The sequence below is a fragment of the Aedes albopictus genome, chromosome 2 (assembly GCF_035046485.1).
Source record: "Aedes albopictus strain Foshan chromosome 2, AalbF5, whole genome shotgun sequence".
Taxonomy (NCBI): Eukaryota; Metazoa; Arthropoda; class Insecta; order Diptera; family Culicidae; genus Aedes; species Aedes albopictus.
This window is the reverse complement of record NC_085137.1, coordinates 149,460,810-149,488,040: the sequence shown is the minus strand read 5'-3', so window position 1 is coordinate 149,488,040 and position 27,231 is coordinate 149,460,810. Positions and strand designations below refer to the sequence as shown.

General features: G+C 38.2%; 3 protein-coding genes across 5 annotated transcripts in view; 2 read left to right on the top strand and 1 right to left on the bottom strand.

Moving 5' to 3' along the window:
* The window catches only part of LOC109429299 (uncharacterized), a 785,311-nt gene that overhangs the window by 550,324 nt on the left and 207,756 nt on the right, over positions 1-27,231 (top strand). The window lies entirely within an intron of this gene.
* On the top strand, positions 3,485-6,996 carry LOC109420994 (venom dipeptidyl peptidase 4). 3 transcript variants are annotated; one of them, XM_062850595.1, is made up of 8 exons: positions 3,485-3,588; positions 4,337-4,503; positions 4,567-4,661; positions 4,719-4,849; positions 4,910-5,103; positions 5,168-6,523; positions 6,582-6,793; positions 6,855-6,996. In XM_062850595.1, exons 2-8 carry the CDS (start codon positions 4,353-4,355, stop codon positions 6,942-6,944), a joined length of 2,229 nt encoding a protein of 742 aa, XP_062706579.1. In that variant the 5' UTR covers positions 3,485-3,588; positions 4,337-4,352; the 3' UTR covers positions 6,945-6,996. The 3 variants fall into 3 exon arrangements, with proteins under 3 accessions (XP_062706579.1, XP_019551015.3, XP_019551016.3); XM_019695470.3 differs by lacking the exon at positions 3,485-3,588 and adding an exon at positions 4,019-4,207; XM_019695471.3 differs by lacking the exon at positions 3,485-3,588 and adding an exon at positions 4,019-4,207 and having other exon boundaries at positions 4,269-4,503.
* LOC109428655 (uncharacterized) lies at positions 8,051-9,196 on the bottom strand. The gene is made up of 2 exons (XM_062855093.1): positions 8,621-9,196; positions 8,051-8,464 (listed from the first exon to the last, which is right to left on the bottom strand). Exons 1-2 carry the CDS (start codon positions 8,975-8,977, stop codon positions 8,081-8,083), a joined length of 741 nt encoding a protein of 246 aa, XP_062711077.1. The 5' UTR covers positions 8,978-9,196; the 3' UTR covers positions 8,051-8,080.

Genomic DNA, 27,231 nt, shown 5'->3' with positions numbered 1-27,231 from the left:
TTTCTCCAGGCGTTCCTCCAGGAATTTCTTCTGTGATTTCTCCAACAATTCCCCCAAGGAATCATCCAGAAATTTATAAAGGATTTCTTCTAGGATTTTCTCATGAGATCCCTTCATAAATTTATCTAGGTATTACTCCCATAATTAATACAGGAATTTCTCCAGGTATACTTTCAAAAATTCTGCCAGGGATTCCTCCGGGAATTTAGCCGGGAATTCATCCAGGCATTCCTGTTGGAATTGCAACAGGCATTCATCCAGGAAGTCTTCCAGGGATTTCTCCGGGAATTCCTAAAGTGATTTCTTCAGAAATTCCTCTCAGGTTCTGTTCAAAAATTCGTTCAGGAGTTCCCTCAAAAAATTCAGAAATCCTTCAAACAATTTTTCAGGGATGTACCCAAAAACTTTTTCAGGATTACGTGATGTTTTTATTAAATTATTTCAAGAACTTGTGGAGCAATTCCTCCAGCGAATAATATTGGAAGATAATTTAAATGAGAACCAGGAATTTCTAGTTTAGACTTCAAAACAGTTAGTTATTTTCAAAAGATTTCAGCTACACCGTCTACCCCCGTTGGTTTGACCTCATCTAATCTGAACGCTTTTTAATTTGACCCCCTCTAATCTGCACATCGTTCAAACTAAAAATGGTTCAAACGTCATTCTGCTCATGGAACGGGGTGAAACGGAATGCAGAATCAAAATAAAACAGCAAAAACGATTACCATCACTGTGTTTTTCGATGTTCACAGGGTTACTAGAAGTTCAAATTAAAAAACGAACCCCGTTGGTTTGCATGAGGTGTCGTTCAAACAAACGGGGGTAGACGGTAATTTCTTATGAATATTTTGTATACTATTTTGTAAAAATTTTTTTTCGAAAGCGGAGAGCTGTTTGTAGAGTTTTGTGGCAACAAAGATATGGTGATTGGGGGATCGCTCTTTCCTCATCGACAAGTGCACAAAGTGACATGGGTTTCCCGTGATGGCGTCACGGAAAATCAAATCGACCACATCTGCATCAGTCGAAAATGGAGATGGAGCCTTCTTGATGTGCGGAACAAACGTAGCGCCGACATTGCGTCCGACCATCACTCCTAATCGGCGAGATCCGACTGCGCATTGCCAGGATCCAGCGACAGAAGGAGAAAATCGGGCGCCGGTTCAACACACGCCGACTGGAAGACGCTGCGGTGAAAAGGTCCTTCGTCGAGGAGCTAGAGAACCGTGCTGCGAATATTCCAGAAGGTGGAAGCGTAGAAGATCAATGGAGCGCCATCAAGAACGCCTTCATCGCCACCGGCGAGAATAATTTGGGTGAGCTACGCAACCCGAAGAAAGCAGTGGATCACAGATGCTACCTGGACGAAGATAGAGGAGCGAAGGAACGCCAAAGCCGCGATAGAGCGAGCGAAAACACAAGGAGCCAAAGCCATAGCCCATCAGCGCTATTCGGCTCTCGAGAAGGAAGTGAAACGCTCATGTAGACGGGACAAAAGAGCGTGGGCGGACTCCCTAGCCGTCGAAGGCGAGGAAGCCACAATCACAGGCGACATCCGTCCCTTCTACGATGTCTGAAGTCGCCTTGGTGGGCCCAAGATAAATGCTACGAAGCCCGCAAAAGACACGTCTGGACAGTTACTGACCGAACCGGCTGACCAGTTGAAACGCTGCAGCGCTGGTTCGAGCACTTTGGAAACCTTTTTCAAATGTCGGTCACGCCATCAACACCTCAGCATGATCCGCCAAGGGTTCGACGCATTGCCCGTGTCAACACCGAAGCTCCATCAGTGCAGGAGATAGAAACAGCCATCCGTAACATGAAATCGAACAGAGCCCCAGGGGTCGATCGCATATCAGCAGAGATGCTCAAAGCTGACCCCGTAGTATCCGCACAACTACTGCATCAATTATTCTGCAACATATGGGAAACTGCGACATTTTCGGCCGACTGTGTATCGTTCTCAAAGCCCTCTACAAAGTGATCCTCAACCGGATACAGGAGAAGATTGACGCAACTCTCCGACGGCAGCAAGCAGGATTCCGTGCCGGACGATACTGTGTGGTCCATATTGTCACGCTACTTATCATCCTGGAGCAAATCAATGAATTCCAAGAGTCTCTCTACCTGGTGTTCATTGATTACGAAAAAGCTTTCGACCGTCTCAATCACGGAAACATGTGGGAAGCCCTCAGGCGCAACGGTCTCCCTGAGAAAACCATCGGCCTCATTGAAGCACACTACCGTCTACCCCCGTTGGTTTGACCTCATCTAATCTGAACGCTTTTTAATTTGACCCCCTCTAATCTGCACATCGTTCAAACTAAAAATGGTTCAAACGTCATTCTGCTCATGGAACGGGGTGAAACGGAATGCAGAATCAAAATAAAACAGCAAAAACGATTACCATCACTGTGTTTTTCGATGTTCACAGGGTTACTAGAAGTTCAAATTAAAAAACGAACCCCGTTGGTTTGCATGAGGTGTCGTTCAAACAAACGGGGGTAGACGGTACAGGGCATTTTCGTGCACGGATCAAGAAGGCGAGGTCTGCTTTTACGAGTTTAAGAAATGTATGGAAAAACAACCAGATTAGTCGACGCACCATACGCCAGTGAAACCTGGTATGTATCAGTGGAGAACATTCAACGGCTGCAGGTCTTCATCAATAGATGCCTGCGGTGTATGATTCGTGCATGGTGGCCTGACAATTGTACCTCCAACGTGTAGCTCCATCGTCGATGTCATTGTACTTCAATTGTACCTCCAACGTGGAGCTCCATCGTCGATGTCATCAAAAGCCGATAGCGACAGAAATTCAGGAGCGAAAATGGAGGTGGGTCGGCCACACTCTACGCAGGGGCGGAAACGAAATCTGTAAGTAAGCGTTAGACTAGAACCCAGCAGGACATCGCAGCAGAGACACACCCATGGCGGCGGTGAGGCTCATGGCGGGCGGTGCAGCCTCAACAACGAAATCAAGCAAATCGACAGAAGAAGGCGTGGAGCGCAGAGATAGCGATGAGTGAAACAGGTGGAGCGTGCAGATCATGATCTGGCGTTCATTGGGCGTAACCGAGAATAGAGAGCGACATCTGCAATTAGTGTTATTATGAATTTGATGTTAAATGTTGAACTAAATAAAACATGGAAGACGAAATGCGGCTCATACTTTCCTCAGGGACAGGGCACACACGCTGATATTAGTTTTGGTTTGAAATTGCTGAATTTCACTTATCACTATCATGTGCAAGTATTAATGTTATCGAATGTCTGCAGTACTCCAATTTCATGGAGCTTAGCAGTACTGCTGTAGCTGCAATAAGCAGTTAAGCTAAGTTCATTCATATTTAGAGTAATGTTTATATTGAAACTTATTTTTCAGCCCGTGAAATCAATTTCCCATGCTGCTATCGCGTGTGTGGAACTTAGTTGGAAAGAGAGACATGAGTTGGTCCATGGCATGGAAGCTACTTGCAGTTGCTGGACGATCTGCAATATCTGAGTACGAAGTATTTGTATCGATTTCTCGTTCCGTACCGCGCCGGTTTTGCAACAGCTTGATGATGGACCGATCAACATAGAACTGTGAGTAAAATAAAATGAGGATATGGAGCAGCATTTCAAACATGAAAATAAATTTCGTAAGTTCAGTGTCAACTTAGTTCAAAGATACACGTGTCGCGCCAAAGTCAAGGTAACTGATGCCACCTTTCTGTTTTCGCTTAATTCTGCGATAGTCAAATTTTCTCTTCCATCAATGGTACGCGTGACCTCTATTTTTTGGCGCTCACTAAATACTATTCGCGACCAGACAATCCATAGACAAACGACAAAATATGTCGAAGGTTTCAAACCCGCGTCTTCCATCCCTCCATATCGACGAATTGCGTATAGTCATTATCTACCATTCGATGCCAATTGGGGTTTAACAGCTCTCTTGAAGACTCTTCTTCGGTCGTTTTGTTGTTGTTGGTTCGATAGCAATAATAAGCTCTGCGAACAATGTGTCCCCATCCTCAGGTTGATATTGAGTCAGTCATGAGCAAAGAGATAAGATTAATACCCTTACTGGTCGCCTCAGATCAAATTGGGTACTCGGCGTCTACGAGAGCGAGCGAGAGTGGGTGGAATTCGTGGATTGGTTCGTGTGGAGTTCAGTAGATTAAAGTTGCTGCTGAGGTGGATAAATAGATTTGGATAGTGGGTAAGTTCTTGGTACTACGCTGGGGCAGAGTATCCGAACGGGCGTCAAATTTCTCTTCAAGCGATCTTAGAATATCTCGAGTGGAAAGGAAAACAGCCGGCTAATCACGTGGTACTGGTATTTTTCAAGACTGAGTGTGCGAAACATGAAGACGATTCTGTTGGCCATCGTGGCCGTTCTGGTGGCCACGGGTGACGGTGCTCCCAGACAGATCCAGGAATTGAAGGATTTCCCGCTGAACGAAGTCGTTCCAAACACGTTCAGTCAACGAGGGTTCAACGGCAGTTGGTTGTCGGGTAGGATTAAATGAGCAATGTCTCCTGAAGTGTATCGATTGTGTAAAGTGACGTAATCCACAGACAAGGAATTCATCTATCGCAATACGAACGGTGACTACATCAAGTACAACGTCGAGAGCCAGACGGAAACTGTAGTGTTGGAGGCTAGCCGTTTGGTAAGATCTTTCGGGGTAAGGAACACGCTACCTTAATGGATGATTCTTAAATTCTAGGAACAATGGAGAGGGGCTTCTGTGACGTTTATCAAGCCAGATGTGGACAAGGTGTTGATTCGGTACGCCTCGAGAACAGTCTTCAGACATTCAACGCTCTCCAAATTTGTCGTATTGGATATTAACTCTGGGTAATTCTGACATAAATATGTAGAATCGTGCATAGCTCAACCAACTCAATTGTCCATTAGAAATACCTACGATGTGGCCAATGCTGAAGATATATCTGTATGTACCGTGTCTCCGAATGGACAATCCTTGGCGTACGTGAAGGATAACAATGTCTACTATCGTGCAGTGATTCTGAGCACTTCAGAGATTTCCTTGACTACGGATGGTGTTCCCGGAGTTATTTACAATGGAGCTCCGGATTGGGTTTACGAAGGTATAGATATCAATCTTAATCTGTTAACTCAGCTACATGACTTCATGTTCTTCCAATTCTCCAGAGGAAGTTTTCGGGACGGACTCCACGCTGTGGTTCTCGGCCGATGGAAGTCACCTGGCCATGGCTAGCTTCGACGATACCGATGTGAAGGAGTTCTCGTACCACATGTACGGTGATCCCCATGATCCCGAGTTCCAATATCCGGAAGAATACAAACTACGTTACCCCAAGGTCAATACTACCAACCCCACGGTCCACCTTAGAGTCATGAACCTGGCGGATACAACCAAGTGGCATGAACTTCCTGCGCCAGAGATAACCGTTTCCGCTGATCATATTCTCGGTACAGTCAATTGGATCGGTAACGATCTGGGTGCAATCTGGATGAACCGTAGACAAAACATTGCGACCTATCAGCGCTGCAACGTAGAAACACAAGTCTGCAGACAGATGGTCGCCGTCAACGAACAAAACGGATGGTACGTTCTGTATACTCCACGCTGCACTAAGAGCGGAGATCGCTGCTTCTTCCTGGGTAATGCCAATGGTTGGCAACGAATCTGGGACTTGAACGGAGAGGACACCATTACCTACAAGTCTCCAGAGAAATACACGGTAACCAGTATCAACGGCTACGATGAATCCAAGGACAACCTCTACTACACCGCAGTTCCAGCCAGCGCTCCGCAAACGCGACACGTCTACCGCAACGGAGACTGTCTAACGTGTAGTCTCAAGGACAAGTTCAGTAACAACGCCCCCTGCAACTACGCTAGCATTTCGTTCAGCACTGACTTCTCGTACTTTGCGGCTACCTGCTCAGGCCCTACCCCATCCTACACCCAAATCTATCGAACCGAAGGTCAACAGTTGATCGCCGACTGGGAAACCAACGAACAACTACGCACCAAATTGGCCCCCTACAAGGAAACCCAGGTTCGCTTCCTCAAGTTCCCGGTTCACGGAGGCTTCGAAGCATCCGTTCGCCTATACCTGCCACCAGAGATCGACTTCGAAAACCCAGCCAACAACAAAGAAACCTACCCGATGATCGTCCAGGTGTACGGTGGACCAAACTCCGCTCGGGTCATCGACACCTTCACCGTTGGATTCGGAAACTACCTGACCACGACCAAGAAGACCATCTACTGTCAGATCGATGGACGTGGCAGTGCCAACCAGGGCTACGACTTCCTGTTCTCGGTCAACAATCGGCTGGGAACGGTCGAGGTCGAGGACCAGATCGCTGTGACCCTACAGCTCCAAGAGACGTATAGTTTCATCGATCGGGACCGGACCGGCATCTGGGGCTGGAGCTACGGAGGCTATGTGACGTCGATGGCCCTGGAGAAGGACAACGGCAGCGTGTTCAAGTGCGGCATCTCGGTTGCTCCCGTCACCTCGTGGATGTTTTATGGTGAGCTAACATGAGTAAACAAAACCCGGAGATCTACCTCAAGTGTTTAATCTTTCAGATTCGATCTACACGGAACGGTACATGGGACTGCCGCAGCTTCAGGACAACGAGGCAGGATACGAAATGGCCGATGTGAGTCGCTATGTGGCCGGAATGAAGAACCACATGTTCCTGCTGATCCACGGCAATGCCGATGACAATGTGCACTACCAGAACTCGATGGTTTTTGTGCGGGCCTTGGTGGATGAGGATGTTGAGTTCGAGCAGATGGTAAGCTTAAATACGGGCTTGAAGAGATGCAAAATGTTAAAATACCGCATTTCCATTGCAGTCGTATCCGGACGAAGACCATGGACTTGGAGGCGTTACGCAACATTTGTACCACACGATGGACAACTTCTGGAATCAGTGTTTTGCATAAGCTAAAATTGTTGTTTTTATTGCTTTTGAACATAAATAAAACTGTTAAACAATTTTTGTTTTTGTTACTTAGATACTAAGCATTTCCCACTGTTCAAAAGCACGTCTGCTGGCCATGAACCGCTGTGAAATTCCGACTTTAGCTATAGCTATAATGATATATTTTGACTGATCTTGTATCGGTTGATGTGTGGAACCCTAGTTATTCAGTAGGTTAAGGGCCCATGCAGATCAAAACGCTCGCAAAAATGCGAGAACTGGAGCCACCGCGTCAGGCTATACTTCAAAGCAACAGAACAGGAGTGTCGGACGTGCTGATGGAAGATGTACCGCGTCAATTAACCGAGGGGACCAAAATTCCTGGAGACACAAGCGCTACTGGTAAGTTACCAGATGAACGACCGCCTAGAGGTTGTTCGGGAGAGATCATCACCGGCTCGAACATAGCCTTATTGGCTTCTGCTACCGGAGTCACTCTGGTGAAACCTTTCGCAACATCCTTCGCTTCATGGAATAGCTACTGCACCACTTCCAAGCAGCCACGGAGTGCTGCAGTTTATATTCCTCCTTCTGGGTCCATAACCTGTCGAAGGCAAGTTCGAAGTGGGAGAATCGGACTCTGTAGCAGGTTTTGGCCCATATAGCCGAGGCGGTAAACGCACGGGTATTCAGCACGACCATGCTGAGGGTGACGGGTTCGATTCCCGGTCGGTCCAGGATCTTTTCGTAAAGGAAATTTCCTTGACTTCCTTGGGCATAGAGTATCTTCGTGCCTGCCACACGATATACACATGCAAAATGGTCATTGGCAGAGGAAGCTCTCAGTTAATAACTGTGGAAGTGCTCATAGCTGAGAAGCAGGCTTTGTCCCAGTGAGGACGTTACGCCAAGAAGAAGAAGAAGCAGGTTTTGGAGCAACTTTATTTAGAACATTTAGTCATGGACTAACTTGTTCAGCAAAACAATACAAAGAAAATACAAAAAATGTAAAATTAAATATATTTGTTTATTTTTTGGTAAATTAAAGTATTTAGTATCAGTTTAATATTATTTGTCATTTGTACACTTATACATGCTAGTCTGTCATTGTGTGTTTGATACCCAAGTAATCCGAATTCGAGCATACTTCATTCAAACCTATTCTTGTCCCACATGAACCTTACAATGTCGTCTGAGATTCCCCAGTTCCGCTTCGTACAGGGTCTCGTTGATGAGCTTCTCCGCGTAGATTCGTTGCTCATCCGGTAGGGCCCGCAACTTGAACGCAATGCTCCGTCCAAAAGCATCATGCCGATCCTCACAGTTAACGATCCGGAAATGATTCTGGTCTGTGTTGGCGCTGTCTTCATGCTTGCGTTTTCTCGGATTGATTTCGTCGTAGGTTGAAGAACTATCATCCTCTTTGCACGGATAGTCACCATTTGGAAGGGCTAGCTCAAAGTTGGATAGATCCACCGTTGTCGCTGATGAACTACAGGCATCGTCAGCATCGTCTGCGTATGGTTCTGGTGAATCCACGATCTAAAATTAATCAATGAATCAATTTCATACATTTTTTTTTAATAGTGACCTCGACGACATTCATTTGAAATCTTTCTCAAAAAGGCACAAAATCTCTTCATCTTTCACAAACGTTAGAACCTGAAAAAAATGAAAGGTCAAAACCAATCACCTTACCTGCACTTTAATGCGCTCGATATCAATACTATCGCTATCGGAATTCCCCGACTCGTCCTGCCCGTCCAGAAAGCCCATCAGTGGATAGTACCACAGCGTAGGCACGTACTGGCCGCCTTCCGCCCGGCTGGCCAACACCTTCCGTTTCTCCTTCCGATAGTTGCTCCGGATGTTGTTGATCTTCCTAATCACCGCAACCCGATCGGCATCCGGTTCCAGCTCGGCCAACTTCTTCACCATCAGCTGATAGGCTTCGGTTTTCATCTTCCGGTCGGCGTACTCTTTGCTTTGCATTTTCCACAGGCACGGAAGGCTCCGGTACAGTTCGAGAAATTCCTCCATGATCGCGCGGTGCATTTTGCCGGAGAACGAGGTTTGCTGTTCGGATTAGCACCGGTCGAAATTTCAGAAAGCATCGATTAATGTAATGCACTAAGTTCTAAAATGTCGACGGTTGAAATATAAAACACATTAAATTTTGTTCGCCTGCAGGTAAATACTGTACAGTTCTGGCGTTACGATCCATGCCGGTGTGTTTTGGTTGCGCAGGTCGAGGGAGAGTAACAGACCTGCTGGTCGCCGTTCTGTACCTGTACCCGTTATGGTACGTGACGATTCTGTTTATGCCGGACGACCAACGTCAAATGACAGTGTTTAGTGAGATTGTTTACATTACAAATCTGCACCAACATGTCTAAGGGGTCTAACTCATTTTTGCAAACAAACATGTTTCTGTCGCAGCAGGGAATATTTATTTCGTGAGTCAAATTTTTGTTTATTGATTTAATTATTGATTCATTGATTCATTGATTCATTGATTCATTGATTCATTGATTCATTGATTCATTGATTCATTGATTCATTGATTCATTGATTCATTGATTCATTGATTCATTGATTCATTGATTCATTGATTCATTGATTCATTGATTCATTGATTCATTGATTCATTGATTCATTGATTCATTGATTCATTGATTCATTGATTCATTGATTCATTGATTCATTGATTCATTGATTCATTGATTCATTGATTCATTGATTCATTGATTCATTGATTCATTGATTCATTGATTCATTGATTCATTGATTCATTGATTCATTAATTCATTGATTCATTGATTCATTGATTCATTGCTTCATTGCTTCATTGATTCATTGATTCATTGATTCATTGATTCATTGATTCATTGATTCATTGATTCATTGATTCATTGATTCATTGATTCATTGATTCATTGATTCATTGATTCATTGATTCATTGATTCATTGATTCATTGATTCATTGATTCATTGATTCATTGATTCATTGATTCATTGATTCATTGATTCATTGATTCATTGATTCATTGATTCATTGATTCATTGATTCATTGATTCATTGATTCATTGATTCATTGATTCATTGATTCATTGATTCATTGATTCATTGATTCATTGATTCATTGATTCATTGATTCATTGATTCATTGATTCATTGATTCATTGATTCATTGATTCATTGATTCATTGATTCATTGATTCATTGATTCATTGATTCATTGATTCATTGATTCATTGATTCATTGATTCATTGATTCATTGATTCATTGATTCATTGATTCATTGATTCATTGATTCATTGATTCATTGATTCATTGATTCATTGATTCATTGATTCATTGATTCATTGATTCATTGATTCATTGATTCATTGATTCATTGATTCATTGATTCATTGATTCATTGATTCATTGATTCATTGATTCATTGATTCATTGATTCATTGATTCATTGATTCATTGATTCATTGATTCATTGATTCATTGATTCATTGATTCATTGATTCATTGATTCATTGATTCATTGATTCATTGATTCATTGATTCATTGATTCATTGATTCATTGATTCATTGATTCATTGATTCATTGATTCATTGATTCATTGATTCATTGATTCATTGATTCATTGATTCATTGATTCATTGATTCATTGATTCATTGATTCATTGATTCATTGATTCATTGATTCATTGATTCATTGATTCATTGATTCATTGATTCATTGATTCATTGATTCATTGATTCATTGATTCATTGATTCATTGATTCATTGATTCATTGATTCATTGATTCATTGATTCATTGATTCATTGATTCATTGATTCATTGATTCATTGATTCATTGATTCATTGATTCATTGATTCATTGATTCATTGATTCATTGATTCATTGATTCATTGATTCATTGATTCATTGATTCATTGATTCATTGATTCATTGATTCATTGATTCATTGATTCATTGATTCATTGATTCATTCATTCATTCATTCATTCATTCATTCATTCATTCATTCATTCATTCATTCATTCATTCATTCATTCATTCATTCATTCATTCATTCATTCATTCATTCATTCATTCATTCATTCATTCATTCATTCATTCATTCATTCATTCATTCATTCATTCATTCATTCATTCATTCATTCATTCATTCATTCATTCATTCATTCATTCATTCATTCATTCATTCATTCATTCATTCATTCATTCATTCATTCATTCATTCATTCATTCATTCATTCATTCATTCATTCATTCATTCATTCATTCATTCATTCATTCATTCATTCATTCATTCATTCATTCATTCATTCATTCATTCATTCATTCATTCATTCATTCATTCATTCATTCATTCATTCATTCATTCATTCATTCATTCATTCATTCATTCATTCATTCATTCATTCATTCATTCATTCATTCATTCATTCATTCATTCATTCATTCATTCATTCATTCATTCATTGATTCATTGATTCATTCATTCATTGATTCATTGATTCATTGATTCATTCATTCATTGATTCATTCATTCATTGATTCATTCATTCATTGATTCATTGATTCGGGTTACGTACAAAAGGCTGAATCACATAAGGCTGAATGATCAAAAGGCTGAAACACATAAGCTGAATGATCAAAAGGCTGAAAGCATCAAAAGGCTGAAAGTTATCAAAAGGCTGAAAGATATCAACATGTTGAAAAGTTTTGAAAGTTGTAGAGAATCGAATGAAATGACATTTTAGACATTTATGGCTTATTTATTGGTCTTTGATAAACATTTGACTCGACTTGAAAATGATCATAGGAAACAAAAGAATCTTTGCTCGAAAGTACATTTGGTCAAACGGTCATTTGGTCAAAACCCATTTTACGGAAGAGGAAGTATATGACATTCAATCGATTTGACTATTCATCGAATGGACATCTGGTCTCGTGAGCTAACTCTAACTGATGAGAAGACATTCAAGTGGAACATAATCTTATGGATTTCGGTATCATAATGTCTATGTTATTGTTCTTTCTTCAGTATCATATCGGCCAATATTATTGAAGTCAACTCGGAAACTAGGTTAAATGAGTCTTAGATGTAAACAATTGTTCGGGTAATAAGCGGTAGTTGAGGCAAAACTTATTGTACCTAACTGTTGCTAAAAAATGTTTGAACTTTGCTTTAAATCGAACACTAGCGAAATCCGCGAAACTGAAATGGTCATACCTTCACCATTTTTCCACAGATTTCAAACATTTTGAGCTCATTAGATTCAGAAATTCTTCTGCTATTGAAATCATATCTGAGCGTACCAGTCCAGTCAACATGGGTTTTGGAAAATCCGGATTTCCAATCATATGATTTAATACAATACAGTAACGGAGTTATTGGCATGAATTATCGGAAATCATAAAATTGCCTTAACCAATAGAGTCTGATCGTCAGTTTATCAGTTGGCCATTCCTGATTAAGTTTCTCAAGGAACTCCGGGTGACTTAACAGGTTTATTAGCATCACATATCGACAGAAACTATTTCCCCCAATGTTGTGCGCATAAGAATTCAGAACCGAATTGCAGCACTGCAATGTGAACGCGTTCAATTTGCATTGAAGTTCATACTCGGCACACTGCGATCAAATATATTTGAACATGCAAATTGAACGCGGCATGAACTGGAAAGGACTGAACTCGTAGCATGCTGACTAACATGTTACCCTGGTATCTGTGATACTAAAATGGTCAAATATGAATACGCCATTTAACCCTTCAATTTTGGCAATCTTTTGGGCTAATTCAATCTCCTTTTATTGAAGAGTGAACCAGTCCGACCATCGTGTGTTTCGAAAAATCTGAATTCCTGGAGCTGTATTTCAATATCCGAGACCACAATGTCGTACCAAAGGATCTATGATGCATTTCCCTGTGACATAACATAATAACGTCCAAACATGTAGATGCGGCACAAGGTTCTAGTCCTAGGAAAGAAGACACATAGGATTTAATGGTGAAGATAAGCGCATGTGAACTCAGAGTCGAATGGGAACCGAGCGGCCGCTCTTAAGCAGCAAAAGCTCAGACAGGCAAGTTCAATGCTTTGTCGACCAAACAATTTAAAGTGTACAGTTCATTTTTGGCTTACGTTCTGTTCGAATACAATACTGCTTGAAAGAAAAGCCTATTTTATAAGAAGGAGAAACATCTGGTAAAAAGTAAGCAGCTTCAACACCTGAACTTAAATTATGGTTCTTTCAACATTTTAAAAGAAGGAAAACCTTTGATAAAAAAAAGATGCAGCTATAACATTCAAACACAGTAATAATAGCCTACCCAAGTAACCACGAAGCCGTATATAAGTGCATCAATTTTGCTATATATTTATATTTAAAACTGTGAATATCATGCTGCATTACTTTAAACACCCCATTGAAGCAATATTAAAGTCGAAAAGGGCCCCACTAAAATCAAATTAATGCCACATATTGCAGCACGTTGACAGCCATTACTAAAGTAACATAAATGCATGTGCTGTACATTTGCATTTACACATGCTAAATACGTGCAACACGAAAAACCAAAACAAAAATCTATTTTTAGCACCGCTTCATTATCGACGGTACTAATGCTTCCACACATGAATGTTTTAACCATTATTTCTTTTGCCGCCGGGTCGGGAGTCGAACCAGAATTGTTGTAGACCGCTAGATGAGTTCCATACGCCCTGGCACCTTGGACCGTTTCTGCTGCAGTGTTAACAACAGATATTTCATTAACTAAAAGGAGACTGTTCTTCTGTCTCAATCATTGCAGTAGAGGGCGACTATGTCATATGTAATAGAATCCCTGTAATCATATTCTGATAATCACTGATAAATACATACGGTAATGCATTTTAGAATATATTTAATCAATATAAATAAGAAAATTAAAACACCCTTCGCACACTGCTCACATGCTAACTGTGGTTTCCATCATCATTAGCATGTGATAATCAGCCAACAGAAAAGAGAAAAGGTAATCTTTAAAAAGGTTTTGCTGAAGAAAGCCGTCGATCGGTGGTTCATGCGGGGATTAAGTTGGTCGGGAGTCGAACAAGAAGTGTTGATGACCGCTAGAGTAAAGTTTTTCACTCTTCTTGATTACATTTGTTTACCATTAGAGTCAAGCTTTTACAATTGTATTGTTAGAGCAAACTTTGCTAGTTTCTACATTGCATTTATTCAGTTTTTGCAGTGTTAAATTATTGAACTATCGTATATCAGTTTTTAATACACCCTAATGTAAAGAAAAATGTAATGCATCATTGCATTGATAATGGCGATGTGAAGGATTATTGCATGACAAGTGTGGAATTACTGCATTTCGCATTTCAAAGGTTGATATTCAGTCTAGTTCGTGCAATGATATAATGCTTGTGGTTACTTGGGTATGTTCAAAAGAAGGGGAAATCTCCGATAAATCGTTTTTAGGGAATATGCGCACGCAGAAGCTCGCTGCATTTTACACATTGGTAAGAATGCCAACACTGAATATATACAAATACCTCAAATGAACAGCCTATTTTTAATAGAAGGAAAATTCACTCACGGGAGAGTTATTAGTATGCAGATATTATCATCAAACCTTTCCGCTTGGTCGTTATACTGTACTATTTGCGGCCACAATACTTACTCTTCCATCAGAGATTTTTCCCGCTTTTTCAGAAAGGCTGTTCTTTCGAGGTAAATGCATAGATCATAATTTAACCATTCAACTGCGCTGCCTAGTAAACCTCCTTATTATTAAAATCATTATAACCCATTCGCCTTAGTGGCATTTGAGGCCTGATATCCTTCGGCATAATGACACAGCACCAACGGGAACGACATTTCGGCAAATGCCACTCCGGGGAATAGTATTCCGGAAAATATAATACCTTGTGTAATACCATCTTCTAAATCATTAAACCCTCAGCTCAGATTCTATAGAGTTCATTATTATGCATATTTTAAGTTTTGGAATTTGCCATGTTTTCAGCCTTTTGTTATTTCAGCCTTTTGTAATTTCAGCCTTTTGTTACATATCCATAGTTTCAGCCTTTTGTATTCAGCCTTATGTGCATTCAGCCTTTTGAAATTCAGCCTTATGTTACCATCCCATTCATTCATTCATTCATTCATTCATTCATTCATTCATTCATTCATTCATTCATTCATTCATTCATTCATTCATTCATTCATTCATTCATTCATTCATTCATTCATTCATTCATTCATTCATTCATTCATTCATTCATTCATTCATTCATTCATTCATTCATTCATTCATTCATTCATTCATTCATTCATTCATTCATTCATTCATTCATTCATTCATTCATTCATTCATTCATTCATTCATTCATTCATTCATTCATTCATTCATTCATTCATTCATTCATTCATTCATTCATTCATTCATTCATTCATTCATTCATTCATTCATTCATTCATTCATTCATTCATTCATTCATTCATTCATTCATTCATTCATTCATTCATTCATTCATTCATTCATTCATTCATTCATTCATTCATTCATTCATTCATTCATTCATTCATTCATTCATTCATTCATTCATTCATTCATTCATTCATTCATTCATTCATTCATTCATTCATTCATTCATTCATTCATTCATTCATTCATTCATTCATTCATTCATTCATTCATTCATTCATTCATTCATTCATTCATTCATTCATTCATTCATTCATTCATTCATTCATTCATTCATTCATTCATTCATTCATTCATTCATTCATTCATTCATTCATTCATTCATTCATTCATTCATTCATTCATTCATTCATTCATTCATTCATTCATTCATTCATTCATTCATTCATTCATTCATTCATTCATTCATTCATTCATTCATTCATTCATTCATTCATTCATTCATTCATTCATTCATTCATTCATTCATTCATTCATTCATTCATTCATTCATTCATTCATTCATTCATTCATTCATTCATTCATTCATTCATTCATTCATTCATTCATTCATTCATTCATTCATTCATTCATTCATTCATTCATTCATTCATTCATTCATTCATTCATTCATTCATTCATTCATTCATTCATTCATTCATTCATTCATTCATTCATTCATTCATTCATTCATTCATTCATTCATTCATTCATTCATTCATTCATTCATTCATTCATTCATTCATTCATTCATTCATTCATTCATTCATTCATTCATTCATTCATTCATTCATTCATTCATTCATTCATTCATTCATTCATTCATTCATTCATTCATTCATTCATTCATTCATTCATTCATTCATTCATTCATTCATTCATTCATTCATTCATTCATTCATTCATTCATTCATTCATTCATTCATTCATTCATTCATTCATTCATTCATTCATTCATTCATTCATTCATTCATTCATTCATTCATTCATTCATTCATTCATTCATTCATTCATTCATTCATTCATTCATTCATTCATTCATTCATTCATTCATTCATTCATTCATTCATTCATTCATTCATTCATTCATTCATTCATTCATTCATTCATTCATTCATTCATTCATTCATTCATTCATTCATTCATTCATTCATTCATTCATTCATTCATTCATTCATTCATTCATTCATTCATTCATTCATTCATTCATTCATTCATTCATTCATTCATTCATTCATTCATTCATTCATTCATTCATTCATTCATTCATTCATTCATTCATTCATTCATTCATTCATTCATTCATTCATTCATTCATTCATTCATTCATTCATTCATTCATTCATTCATTCATTCATTCATTCATTCATTCATTCATTCATTCATTCATTCATTCATTCATTCATTCATTCATTCATTCATTCATTCATTCATTCATTCATTCATTCATTCATTCATTCATTCATTCATTCATTCATTCATTCATTCATTCATTCATTCATTCATTCATTCATTCATTCATTCATTCATTCATTCATTCATTCATTCATTCATTCATTCATTCATTCATTCATTCATTCATTCATTCATTCATTCATTCATTCATTCATTCATTCATTCATTCATTCATTCATTCATTCATTCATTCATTCATTCATTCATTCATTCATTCATTCATTCATTCATTCATTCATTCATTCATTCATTCATTCATTCATTCATTCATTCATTCATTCATTCATTCATTCATTCATTCATTCATTCATTCATTCATTCATTCATTCATTCATTCATTCATTCATTCATTCATTCATTCATTCATTCATTCATTCATTCATTCATTCATTCATTCATTCATTCATTCATTCATTCATTCATTCATTCATTCATTCATTCATTCATTCATTCATTCATTCATTCATTCATTCATTCATTCATTCATTCATTCATTCATTCATTCATTCATTCATTCATTCATTCATTCATTCATTCATTCATTCATTCATTCATTCATTCATTCATTCATTCATTCATTCATTCATTCATTCATTCATTCATTCATTCATTCATTCATTCATTCATTCATTCATTCATTCATTCATTCATTCATTCATTCATTCATTCATTCATTCATTCATTCATTCATTCATTCATTCATTCATTCATTCATTCATTCATTCATTCATTCAGAGTCGTTCAGTCGTTCAGTAGTTCAGTCGTTCAGTCGTTCAGTCGTTCAGTCGTTCAGTCGTTCAGTCGTTCAGTCGTTCAGTCGTTCAGTCGTTCAGTCGTTCAGTCGTTCAGTCGTTCAGTCGTTCAGTCGTTCAGTCGTTCAGTCGTTCAGTCGTTCAGTCGTTCAGTCGTTCAGTCGTTCAGTCGTTCAGTCGTTCAGTCGTTCAGTCGTTCAGTCGTTCAGTCGTTCAGTCGTTCAGTCGTTCAGTCGTTCAGTCGTTCAGTCGTTCAGTCGTTCAGTCGTTCAGTCGTTCAGTCGTTCAGTCGTTCAGTCGTTCAGTCGTTCAGTCGTTCAGTCGTTCAGTCGTTCAGTCGTTCAGTCGTTCAGTCAGGCCCCTGACACGGCCTATATCAATGCATTGGAATCATGGTAGACAGGATGTCCTGGGCGCTAGTAAATAGCGCCCACTGTCAAATGCAGGCCCCTGACACGGCCTATATCAATGCATTGGAATCATGGTAGACAGGATGTCCTGGGCGCTAGTAAATAGCGCCCACTGTCAAATGCGAAAACATCAACAATTTTTTGTTTAACGTTTATTTTGGTTTGTTGATCAATTTTCGGAATCATTTTTTCCACCTCTTATGATCACAAAACACTGCAAACTCGCTTTAATATTAAGGTACGGTAAGAGGAGCATGCGATTAGTTGAATAAAGCAACCCAACAAACACGCATTGTGAATGTGATTTCGTATGTGGCTCACAACATCAAACAAAAACTGCGTTTGTTGATTACACGCTCGTTTCAATTTGCACGAATATGAGTATAAGGCAGTTAGATGTTGACTACGATAAATTTCATTGATGCCAGGGGCCTGCGTTCAGTCGTTCAGTCGTTCAGTCGTTCAGTCGTTCATTTGGATCTGCAAACAATCCTTTAAGACAGACATTCAATCAAAAATTGTCATTTTCTTGGTCCACAAGTGTCGCATTCTGTTTCGTGTTTAGGGTCTGTTTCAATTGGCGAATTAAAATTGATTTTTACTTAAATTTGACAGTTCGACACTTAAAGTTGACAGTTCTCCTATAGGATACTGCAAGATGACGTCACGAAGCCGTGCACTGACAGTTCAGCGAGCTTGTTTACATGGACTTAGTCTCTGGCGGAGATCCGGCAAAACTGTTTTTCGATACAATTTCAGTAAAACTTTAATTAGACGATTGGTCTTGTACTACCCGCATAGTGAAAAACTGTTTGACTCACATTCCAAACAATACAATTCCTCTTTCTGTAACAGTTACTGTATCTGAATCAGTAGCTTTAATGTTGAATAGTGTGAGCCAGAATATTTTCAACCATTACGTACAGTCGTATTACTGCTTACCAAATGGTCACAGTGTGTTATACCTTCCGGACATTGTTAAATAGTATGGGAACAAAAACTCGTAATTATAAACTACAACAAACAGTTCATTTGAGGAACAGTTACAGTATGGTGCAGTATTATGTTACACTATTTTATTGTTGCCGATGAAATGCTGTAACTGTAAACAATAATTAATAATTTATTTGAGAAACAGTAACAGTATGGGGTAGTATTATGCTACATTCACCAGTATGGCTAACTGTAATTAAATTCTAGTGGAACGCATTCAAGCCGATGTACATTGTCTCGTTCAACTTGATCAAAACCTCGGTTTAACATTTCCCTCGATAGCATGTGAGTGAAGTTATAGAATAGGGTTGAAAAAATAAAAATGTTTAAATAGCACAAATATTTATTATTTCCATAAATTATACATAAAAAACATTTAACATTCTGTCCTTAATCTATATGCAGTTTATATTGTATCTTACTCAGATATATCCTATCACAAATCTGCATTTTTATGTGTTTCGTTAGGCTCGTGTTAATCTTTACAAGATATTTTTCTGGCAAAATCTTTGCTTCACAATGATGATCATTTATCGTTTCTGTTACTATTGAATTAAACAAGAAGTATGTTCCTGATCTATCAGTTAAAATGGTATGGATTTCTCCGAACAAAACATCCGAGTTTTCGTACAATGAAAAATAACAATCATTATGCTGCCCTTTTTTATGCTTGGAATTTTTCTCATTGTTAATTTTCGGTTTAAAAATGCGACCGTTGAACTTGAGTGAACTCTGCTTTTCAAATATGCGATTATCGCCATATTTGTTGATAAAACTATTATCTAAATAAAAGACATCTGCTTTATGTTCTGTCGAAAATAGTTGTACTCTACTCAACTTATCCCAAAAAGCTTTCACAGTAGGTTTCATAAAGTTAACCTCAGCATTATTTCGAATATGTGACATAACACACCTGTTCGCAATCTGAATTATTGGCTCTTTTGGACCTTTCACATATTTCTTAACAACGCCATTAACATCTTCAAATACGAAAAGAGAAAACGCCCACAACGGGCCGTAGTCTCTTGAGCAATCAACTATATGCGTTACAAGATGTATATTATAAGTCATTTCCTCAATGCCATACAGCTGTTGGAACCTTTCAATGAACTCGTCTAACATTTTTTCACTTCTTACAAAAGTTTTTTCAGATATTTCATCTTGTAGTAGAAAAGTAATCGAGCTCACAAGCAGGTAATAGTGATCATAGTAATCTTTTGGCAAAAAATGTCTAAGACAAACCGGGCTGTAATGGAGAAGCCATTGTAGCCACTCATTCGCTTTCCATGAATGTCTATCCGTAATTTTTCTAGCTTTTCTCGAAGATTCAACAAATGCATCCATGGAGGTTAACATATTGTCTATGCAAGTGATTTTATCCTTGATATAACTAGGGCTGCTAGGAGTTTCAAACCATATGCGACTTAATTGACGGCACACTCCGAGAAGGATGCAATGCATATAGTCAACGGGACAATTGCGGATTACACGGAGAAAAATGGATATACATTTTAGCATATTATTTAATTTATTTTTTTCATTTTAACGTTATAAACTTTACTCTGCATAAAAAATATGCATGACATTAATATACAATATGCACTCCAATGCGTTTCTGATATTTATTTATTTCCATGAATATAGCAACACTTAAGTTATTCTTGGGACTTGAAAACAATTTAGCTCGTCAACCGCCATTTCTAGGAATCAGCTAGGAAGTGAAAAATAGCATCTAATCACTAATAACTTCTGCTACACAGCAAGTTACTCGAAAAAAAAAGCAGTTTATTTTCTGCCTTCGGTTCACCGGAATGCATGGAGCATCACCGACCACGATTTCCATTCACAGTAAGTAAATATTGCCTTTTTTAACAGACTCAGGATATTGAAATTGTAATATTTTCTCAACAGATTTTTTCATCACCTGAAAGATATAGACACCCAGTTGATCCGGAGGATCCCACAGCAAGCCCCACGGAGAACGTACAGACGGAGCCTTGGGCGGAACGTTATTCAACGGTGGAAGAATTGTGAGATGACAACGATCAAGTTTGCCCCGGTTCCGGATGTTGCTGGGTCGCCTGCATATAACCAGTGATTTTGTTTATGTTGTTATGTATTTATGTTGATTGTATTGTAAGCTAGAGGAGATAACAATAAATTTGTTATTTTTGTTTTTCTGCATCCGCCAAACTTGTTGTGTTGTGCTTTTAATTTTAATTTCGGTTAAAAAAAAAACAAAATCAAATATGCATTGTTCAACGAATATAATCGATGTATGCATTACAATGCATAAACGTCTCTTAGATACGAATTATTAAATCGCAAAATATGCATTCCAAGGGGTGGGCAGATCGAATATGGTTTTAGTAAATATTTTATACATTTTAGCATTTTTGTATCTTACCGTGTACATCAAACTGAGGAATTCTTATTAATGGCGATATTCCCTTTACACCGTTTACAGGAACACCGCGCGAGCTGCTAACGGCCATTGCTCGTAAAGTATCTTCTGTGTTACGTTTTGGAATATTGCTTTTGTAACCATATCTTATTTGCTTTTTAATAATATCACCAGGGTGAAGGCAAAAGCTACAGGCATCATAACCGTTGAATTGCTTAAAGTTCTGAACTTTACATCTTGCTTTTGTATCCACACAACACGCGATCATGTGAACTTTTTCTACTAAATTTGAACCAATGTTAAGCCCATTGAAATTCAGCAAGTTGAGCATTTCACTGAGTGGTTTTAAAAATACGTCAAGATTCGGTTCACCATTATGCAACCATAGACCAGGTATGAGGATATTTTTTCTTAAGAAACGAAGATGTGCTGGTAGATCATTGATGCTAATCATCAATGGCCATAATGACTTTTTTACATTGGAATTAAAGATTTTCACTCCGTCAGTATTGAACGTTAAAGTTACACAATTTTTCAGATTTCTAGCCTTAACTACACCTGCACTGCGATTACAGTAGACGTTCGGTCGGTGCAAACGGTTTAACTGCAATGCTTTTTAACTGCAAGTCCGGTAACTGCAACAAATTTGCAGTTATCGCACCGCTATCCGTCAAAACGGTGCGCCAAGTTAGCCCAAATGAACGGTCGAATGAATTTTGCGTTCATTTAACGTCAATTGATGGGTTGTTGACGCCTGTCTGACGTTGCAGTTATCGAATTTTGTTCGCTAAGTGAAACGTAAACATGTTGCAGTTATCGAACGTCTACTGTATGTCCTCATGGATTGCCTTATTTATGCTGGCCTGCTTACTCTCCCCGCAAATATGACGTTTAAGCGGTGCCGACACCGCTCAAACGTCAAATTTCGTGTGAGAGTAAGCAGGCCAGCATCACCCTCCTCTGCAAGCCGTCGTCAGAAGCAGACCACACGAGAAAATTGGCAAGCCAAGCGTCAAGTGAAGTGAAGCTTTTGAAAACGCGTGCGAATTTTTCTTTTCATTCCTAATTAATCTATATCGGTTTTAATTTTCGTTCAATTAATAGTATTATTTTGGTGATAAGTTTTTAATTTATAAGTAAAGAGTAAAAATCCGTAATAAAGTGCTAGTGTATAAGTTGTAAATAGTAATTAAAAAGAGAAAAATCAGTAGTCATTAGTTAAAGCTAGGTTAAGTGAAAAAAAAAAGCCAAGAAGAGGGAAGACAAGCGAATGCTTGGTTGACTCCAACATGGCTGCCGCATATACAGACGACCCCAAAATTCCACCGGACAAAGGTAAGGATTGGATGGAGGTTTCTTTACCGCATACAGACGAGGATGATCCATTTGATGGTTTCTCCGAATACGAACAATCACAAAACGAATACCAACAACGCAAACGACGAGAATTAATCCCACCCCAAGAAAAGCAAAGCAAAGTACTCAAAACATCTCAAACACAACACAATACAAGATCACAAACACAAAAACAAACAAAAAGCACAAACGGAAACCAAACACCAACCCAAAACAAGAACACCACAACCGAAAAAAATCTACAATCAAACAACCATAAAAATACGAACAAAACCGATCAAACAGCATGGGTCCAAAACAACCAACATAATGTACTCTTTATCGAACCAATTTCGATCAAAGAAGGTGAGAACCCAACTAACAATCGCCAGCCGCAAACAAGCATGCATGCTGAATTGTTGCTTTATAATAGTAATTTTAGCTGAACTAAAATTATGCTGTACACATTACTGTACAAATGCTATTTCAATTGAAAAAGTAGCCAATGTTCAACTTTTTGAATTGGTATTAACAATGATAATTTAAAACACTTTTCAAACGTTTAATAAGATTTTTATTCGACTCGCAGTAATTCCTTTACAACATAGTTTAACAAGACTTTTTTCTGCTTCTTGTTAAGTACATGTAGAAATTAGGACATGTATCTATATAATGTGTTTTTCACAAGTCACATAAGCGCTTTCGTTTCATCATACTTCGACTCAGAGTACATGATGAAAAACACGTGTTTTTTACTGATCAACAGCTGAATTAGTCTGTTGTTCAATCGTTAACCATAATGTTGTGCTAATTCACCACTGCTGAATAGGAGTCGAAGTCTGATCATTATTAAACCACGTGAAGTTTATGTTTTGATTTGAGCGCTGCAATTCATCATCTCTAGGATGACGCAGATAGGAAGGCATGCGGCTGGCAATCGACGGGTCTCGAGTTCAAATCTGGATTCAGGTAAATTTATGTGTAGTTATTATTTCACAATATTTGTTCACAGCATTAAGTTCCAATCATAAACTTCTCGTGGAATTGAAAAATTGTGCATTTTTTAAATTTTTAATCATTTTTGTTAAAGCTGAATAACAGCTTTACTATATAGTTGTAAAATGATTAAACAACAAACAGTTCAGTCGGTATACAACACTATGCTTTAAAGTTTCTCCAAATTTGTGTGAACAAAACCCGAACAAAGGTTGTGCCTGAAAATTATCCAAATGTTATTCAGCATCATGCTGAATCAATTCGTCGTAAAGGTGCCTGTAAAATGAGTGATTGTTAGTTGGGAAGCTACTCGAACCTATGGAGGTAGGAAAATTCTTACACGAAGTAGAGCTAGATCAGTTCAATGAACTAAGACGAGCAGGACAATATCGATACAAACTAATTTACAAAAATCCAAAAGACGCTGAAAAAATCCTTAACTCAACACATATTCTCAAACAAAACAACTACAAAGCATTCATTCCACGAATGTTGCTTGAAACCACAGGAATCATCAAACAAGTACCCACTACACTAACAGAGAAAGAAATATTTCAAAACACAATTTCAGAAAAAAAGATTTTACGAATTGAAAGAATTAAAAAACGAAGCGACCCAAAAGACCCGAAATCCCAACTAACCGACACACGTACTATAAAAATCACTTTCGAAGGCGCTGAACTTTCCAGAACAGTCTCAATCTACGGAGTAGTTAAAGTCCCGGAAATGTACATCTACCCAGTACGAATTTGTACAAAATGCTGGAGGTTAGGTCACAAAGACATAGCCTGCAAAAGCAAAAAAACCTGTATTAAATGTGGGGAATACGAAACAGAAAATCACACACACGAGGACGAACAGAAGAAAAAATGTCGAAATTGCGGGGGGGACCACCTTCCTACTAACAAAAATTGCCCAGAACGCATCAGAACAGAACACATAAACATCGCAATGACAGTTAACAAAATGACCTACAAAGAAGCTGAAGAACTTTATCCCAAATCCAACATAAGAACATCAAACAAGTTTGCATTGCTTGAGTCTACCGTTGAATTCCCACAGTTGGAACAACCCAGTAGAACAAACTCACAATTCAGACACATTAATCACACTAACCAGTCGAAAATCGATTACAGAACAATTGTTAATAAAATTAAGAACAACACACAAGATCAACAAAAGAAGCCCAAACCAACAATACACAGAAATACATTCCCAACTACAGAGATTTATCCCGAACAAGTTCGAGTGATTGAAAATAATCCACACAAAGTAACAGAAACAGAAAAACTACAAACTGAACAAGAAAAACTAAGAAAACAGCTAAAATACATTTTTGAAAAAATTACAGATAATAACACAGAAAATAAAATCGAATCAGACGTACTGCTCATCGAAATAGCTTCGATGATACAAAACTTGATACAATTAACAAATTCTCATCATAAAACATGATAAACATCCATAACTGCGACAATTATGGACAATTGCTTTAAGGCCGGACGGGACGGTGTTTGAATCGTCCGCCATTGCTCTGTTATTAGTAAGATGCAAATCTCAACTTCTACTTCATATTATTGACCAGAAATTTGATCGTTCATTTGCTCACTTGTGGTGCACAATCGACTAAAGTTTCAGCTACACTGAAATAAATTTTAGAGTAAAATTAACTATTCGACCATGTTTAATTTTACCATGCCTGAAAATAGTAATTGCGAACATGTTTTAGATTACAACCACTACCTTTTTCTTGAAATTACCATGTCCGGATGGCTCAACGAATAGTAATCATTACTATAAAACGTGGTTATCTTAATAACATGTTTCGTGTTTGACAGAACTATTTTTATGTTCATTACTATCATTTTCATATTTAGTTGGAACAAATTTAATTTTTAAATAGTATTTTCGGCCATCTTTGCGGAATAATAAAGTAGTTTGCTGCTTTTCGAAATTATTTGTGTTGAAAAGATTAACATTTAAGATGTGTTTCTAAATAAAAACGAAGCGATTAAGCTAATAGACGTGTCCATGGTGAGTTAGATAATCGCGTCAATTACTTCTTATTATTTCGCTAACGTAATCTATAATTTATTAGTACCCGCAGGTGTTCCTACAAATCACGGGACAAATCCTTCATCAGCAAGTCAACCAAACCAACCAGGAAGACCCGGACTGGATTCAAATAAGAGGCGAACAAACAGGCGTATCATAGGACCCCAATTTGGCGTTGAGGGTCGTTTCACCGTCTCGAAAAGGCAGGGTGTCGGATTCAATGTTACGGCCAATTTAGGAAGAAAGTCCGAAGCTTCTGCCATCCTACCATCCGTCACCGAGTCGTACGTTCCGTTAACAGCTGTACCGGTTTACCTAGCTGACAGAGGAGAATGCATTTCGGAAAAGGAATTTCCGCCTTCGCCGATGAGATCTAATCCTAGGATGGCCACAATTTTCCCACCAGTTCTAGCAAAGCGTGTTCCATTCGCCACTGGTCAAACATGTCACGCCCTCGAATCCCTATATCGATTTTGTTCCGAGTACCAGAGCGTGGAACATCTGCAACAGCAACGCCAACTGCACGGTGGTCACTTTCTAGAAAATTCTGGACGTGCTGCATCTCTATCATCACTCCAGTCTTTGGAAAAGCAGCAGAAGCAACCACCAATGTTGCATCCGCTCTAGCAGCTCAATTTCCTGGACAACGTCGCCCACCTCCACTTCCACTAGTCATCCTCCAAAAACATCATCCCAGCCGGAAAAATACTCTGGATCCAGCTTCGAAGGAGATATATACTTTAATAGCTCCGCCGAAGGCGATGAGGAAAACTCCGCCCATTATCCCCCGGAAAATTATTATTTAAGTGTTATTTATACTTAACATAAGTTTATTATGATAAAACAAGTAATAAACTTAATTTTATTTAATCATTTGGCTTTTTTTTTCAAATGTAAACAAGAATGGATGACACTATTGCTGAACTACGTGCATAGTTATTTAAACCATTCTACTATAGTCAAACTTACCATGCCGCTTGCCACACGCATGGTAAATTGAACTATGAAATCAGATTTAAGAATACCATAAAATGTAAATAAAAAGCGACATGGTAAATGGAACCCTGCACATGGTACTTTCAAAAATTAATCATGGTCTACCAAAATCAAGTAGTAAAAATGTTTTAATTTCACCCTCGATTTGGTCACCGTTACCATGTCTCTTTTTTCAGTGTACGTCAGTGCAGTGGAAATTGATAATTGCTTCTTCAAAATCGCGAGGCAAATTGTTAGAAAGAGAGGGAAGATAGGAAAAATTACACGTCGTCCCGTGCGGCCTTAAACATGACCTAAATATAGCCCAACTAAATATCCATAGCATAAGACCCATACATAAAAGAGAAACAATCAAAACTTACTTAAAAACCAAAAACATTCACATCTTTCTAATTCAAGAAACTTGGCTCAAGCCAGACGAGAAATACAAATT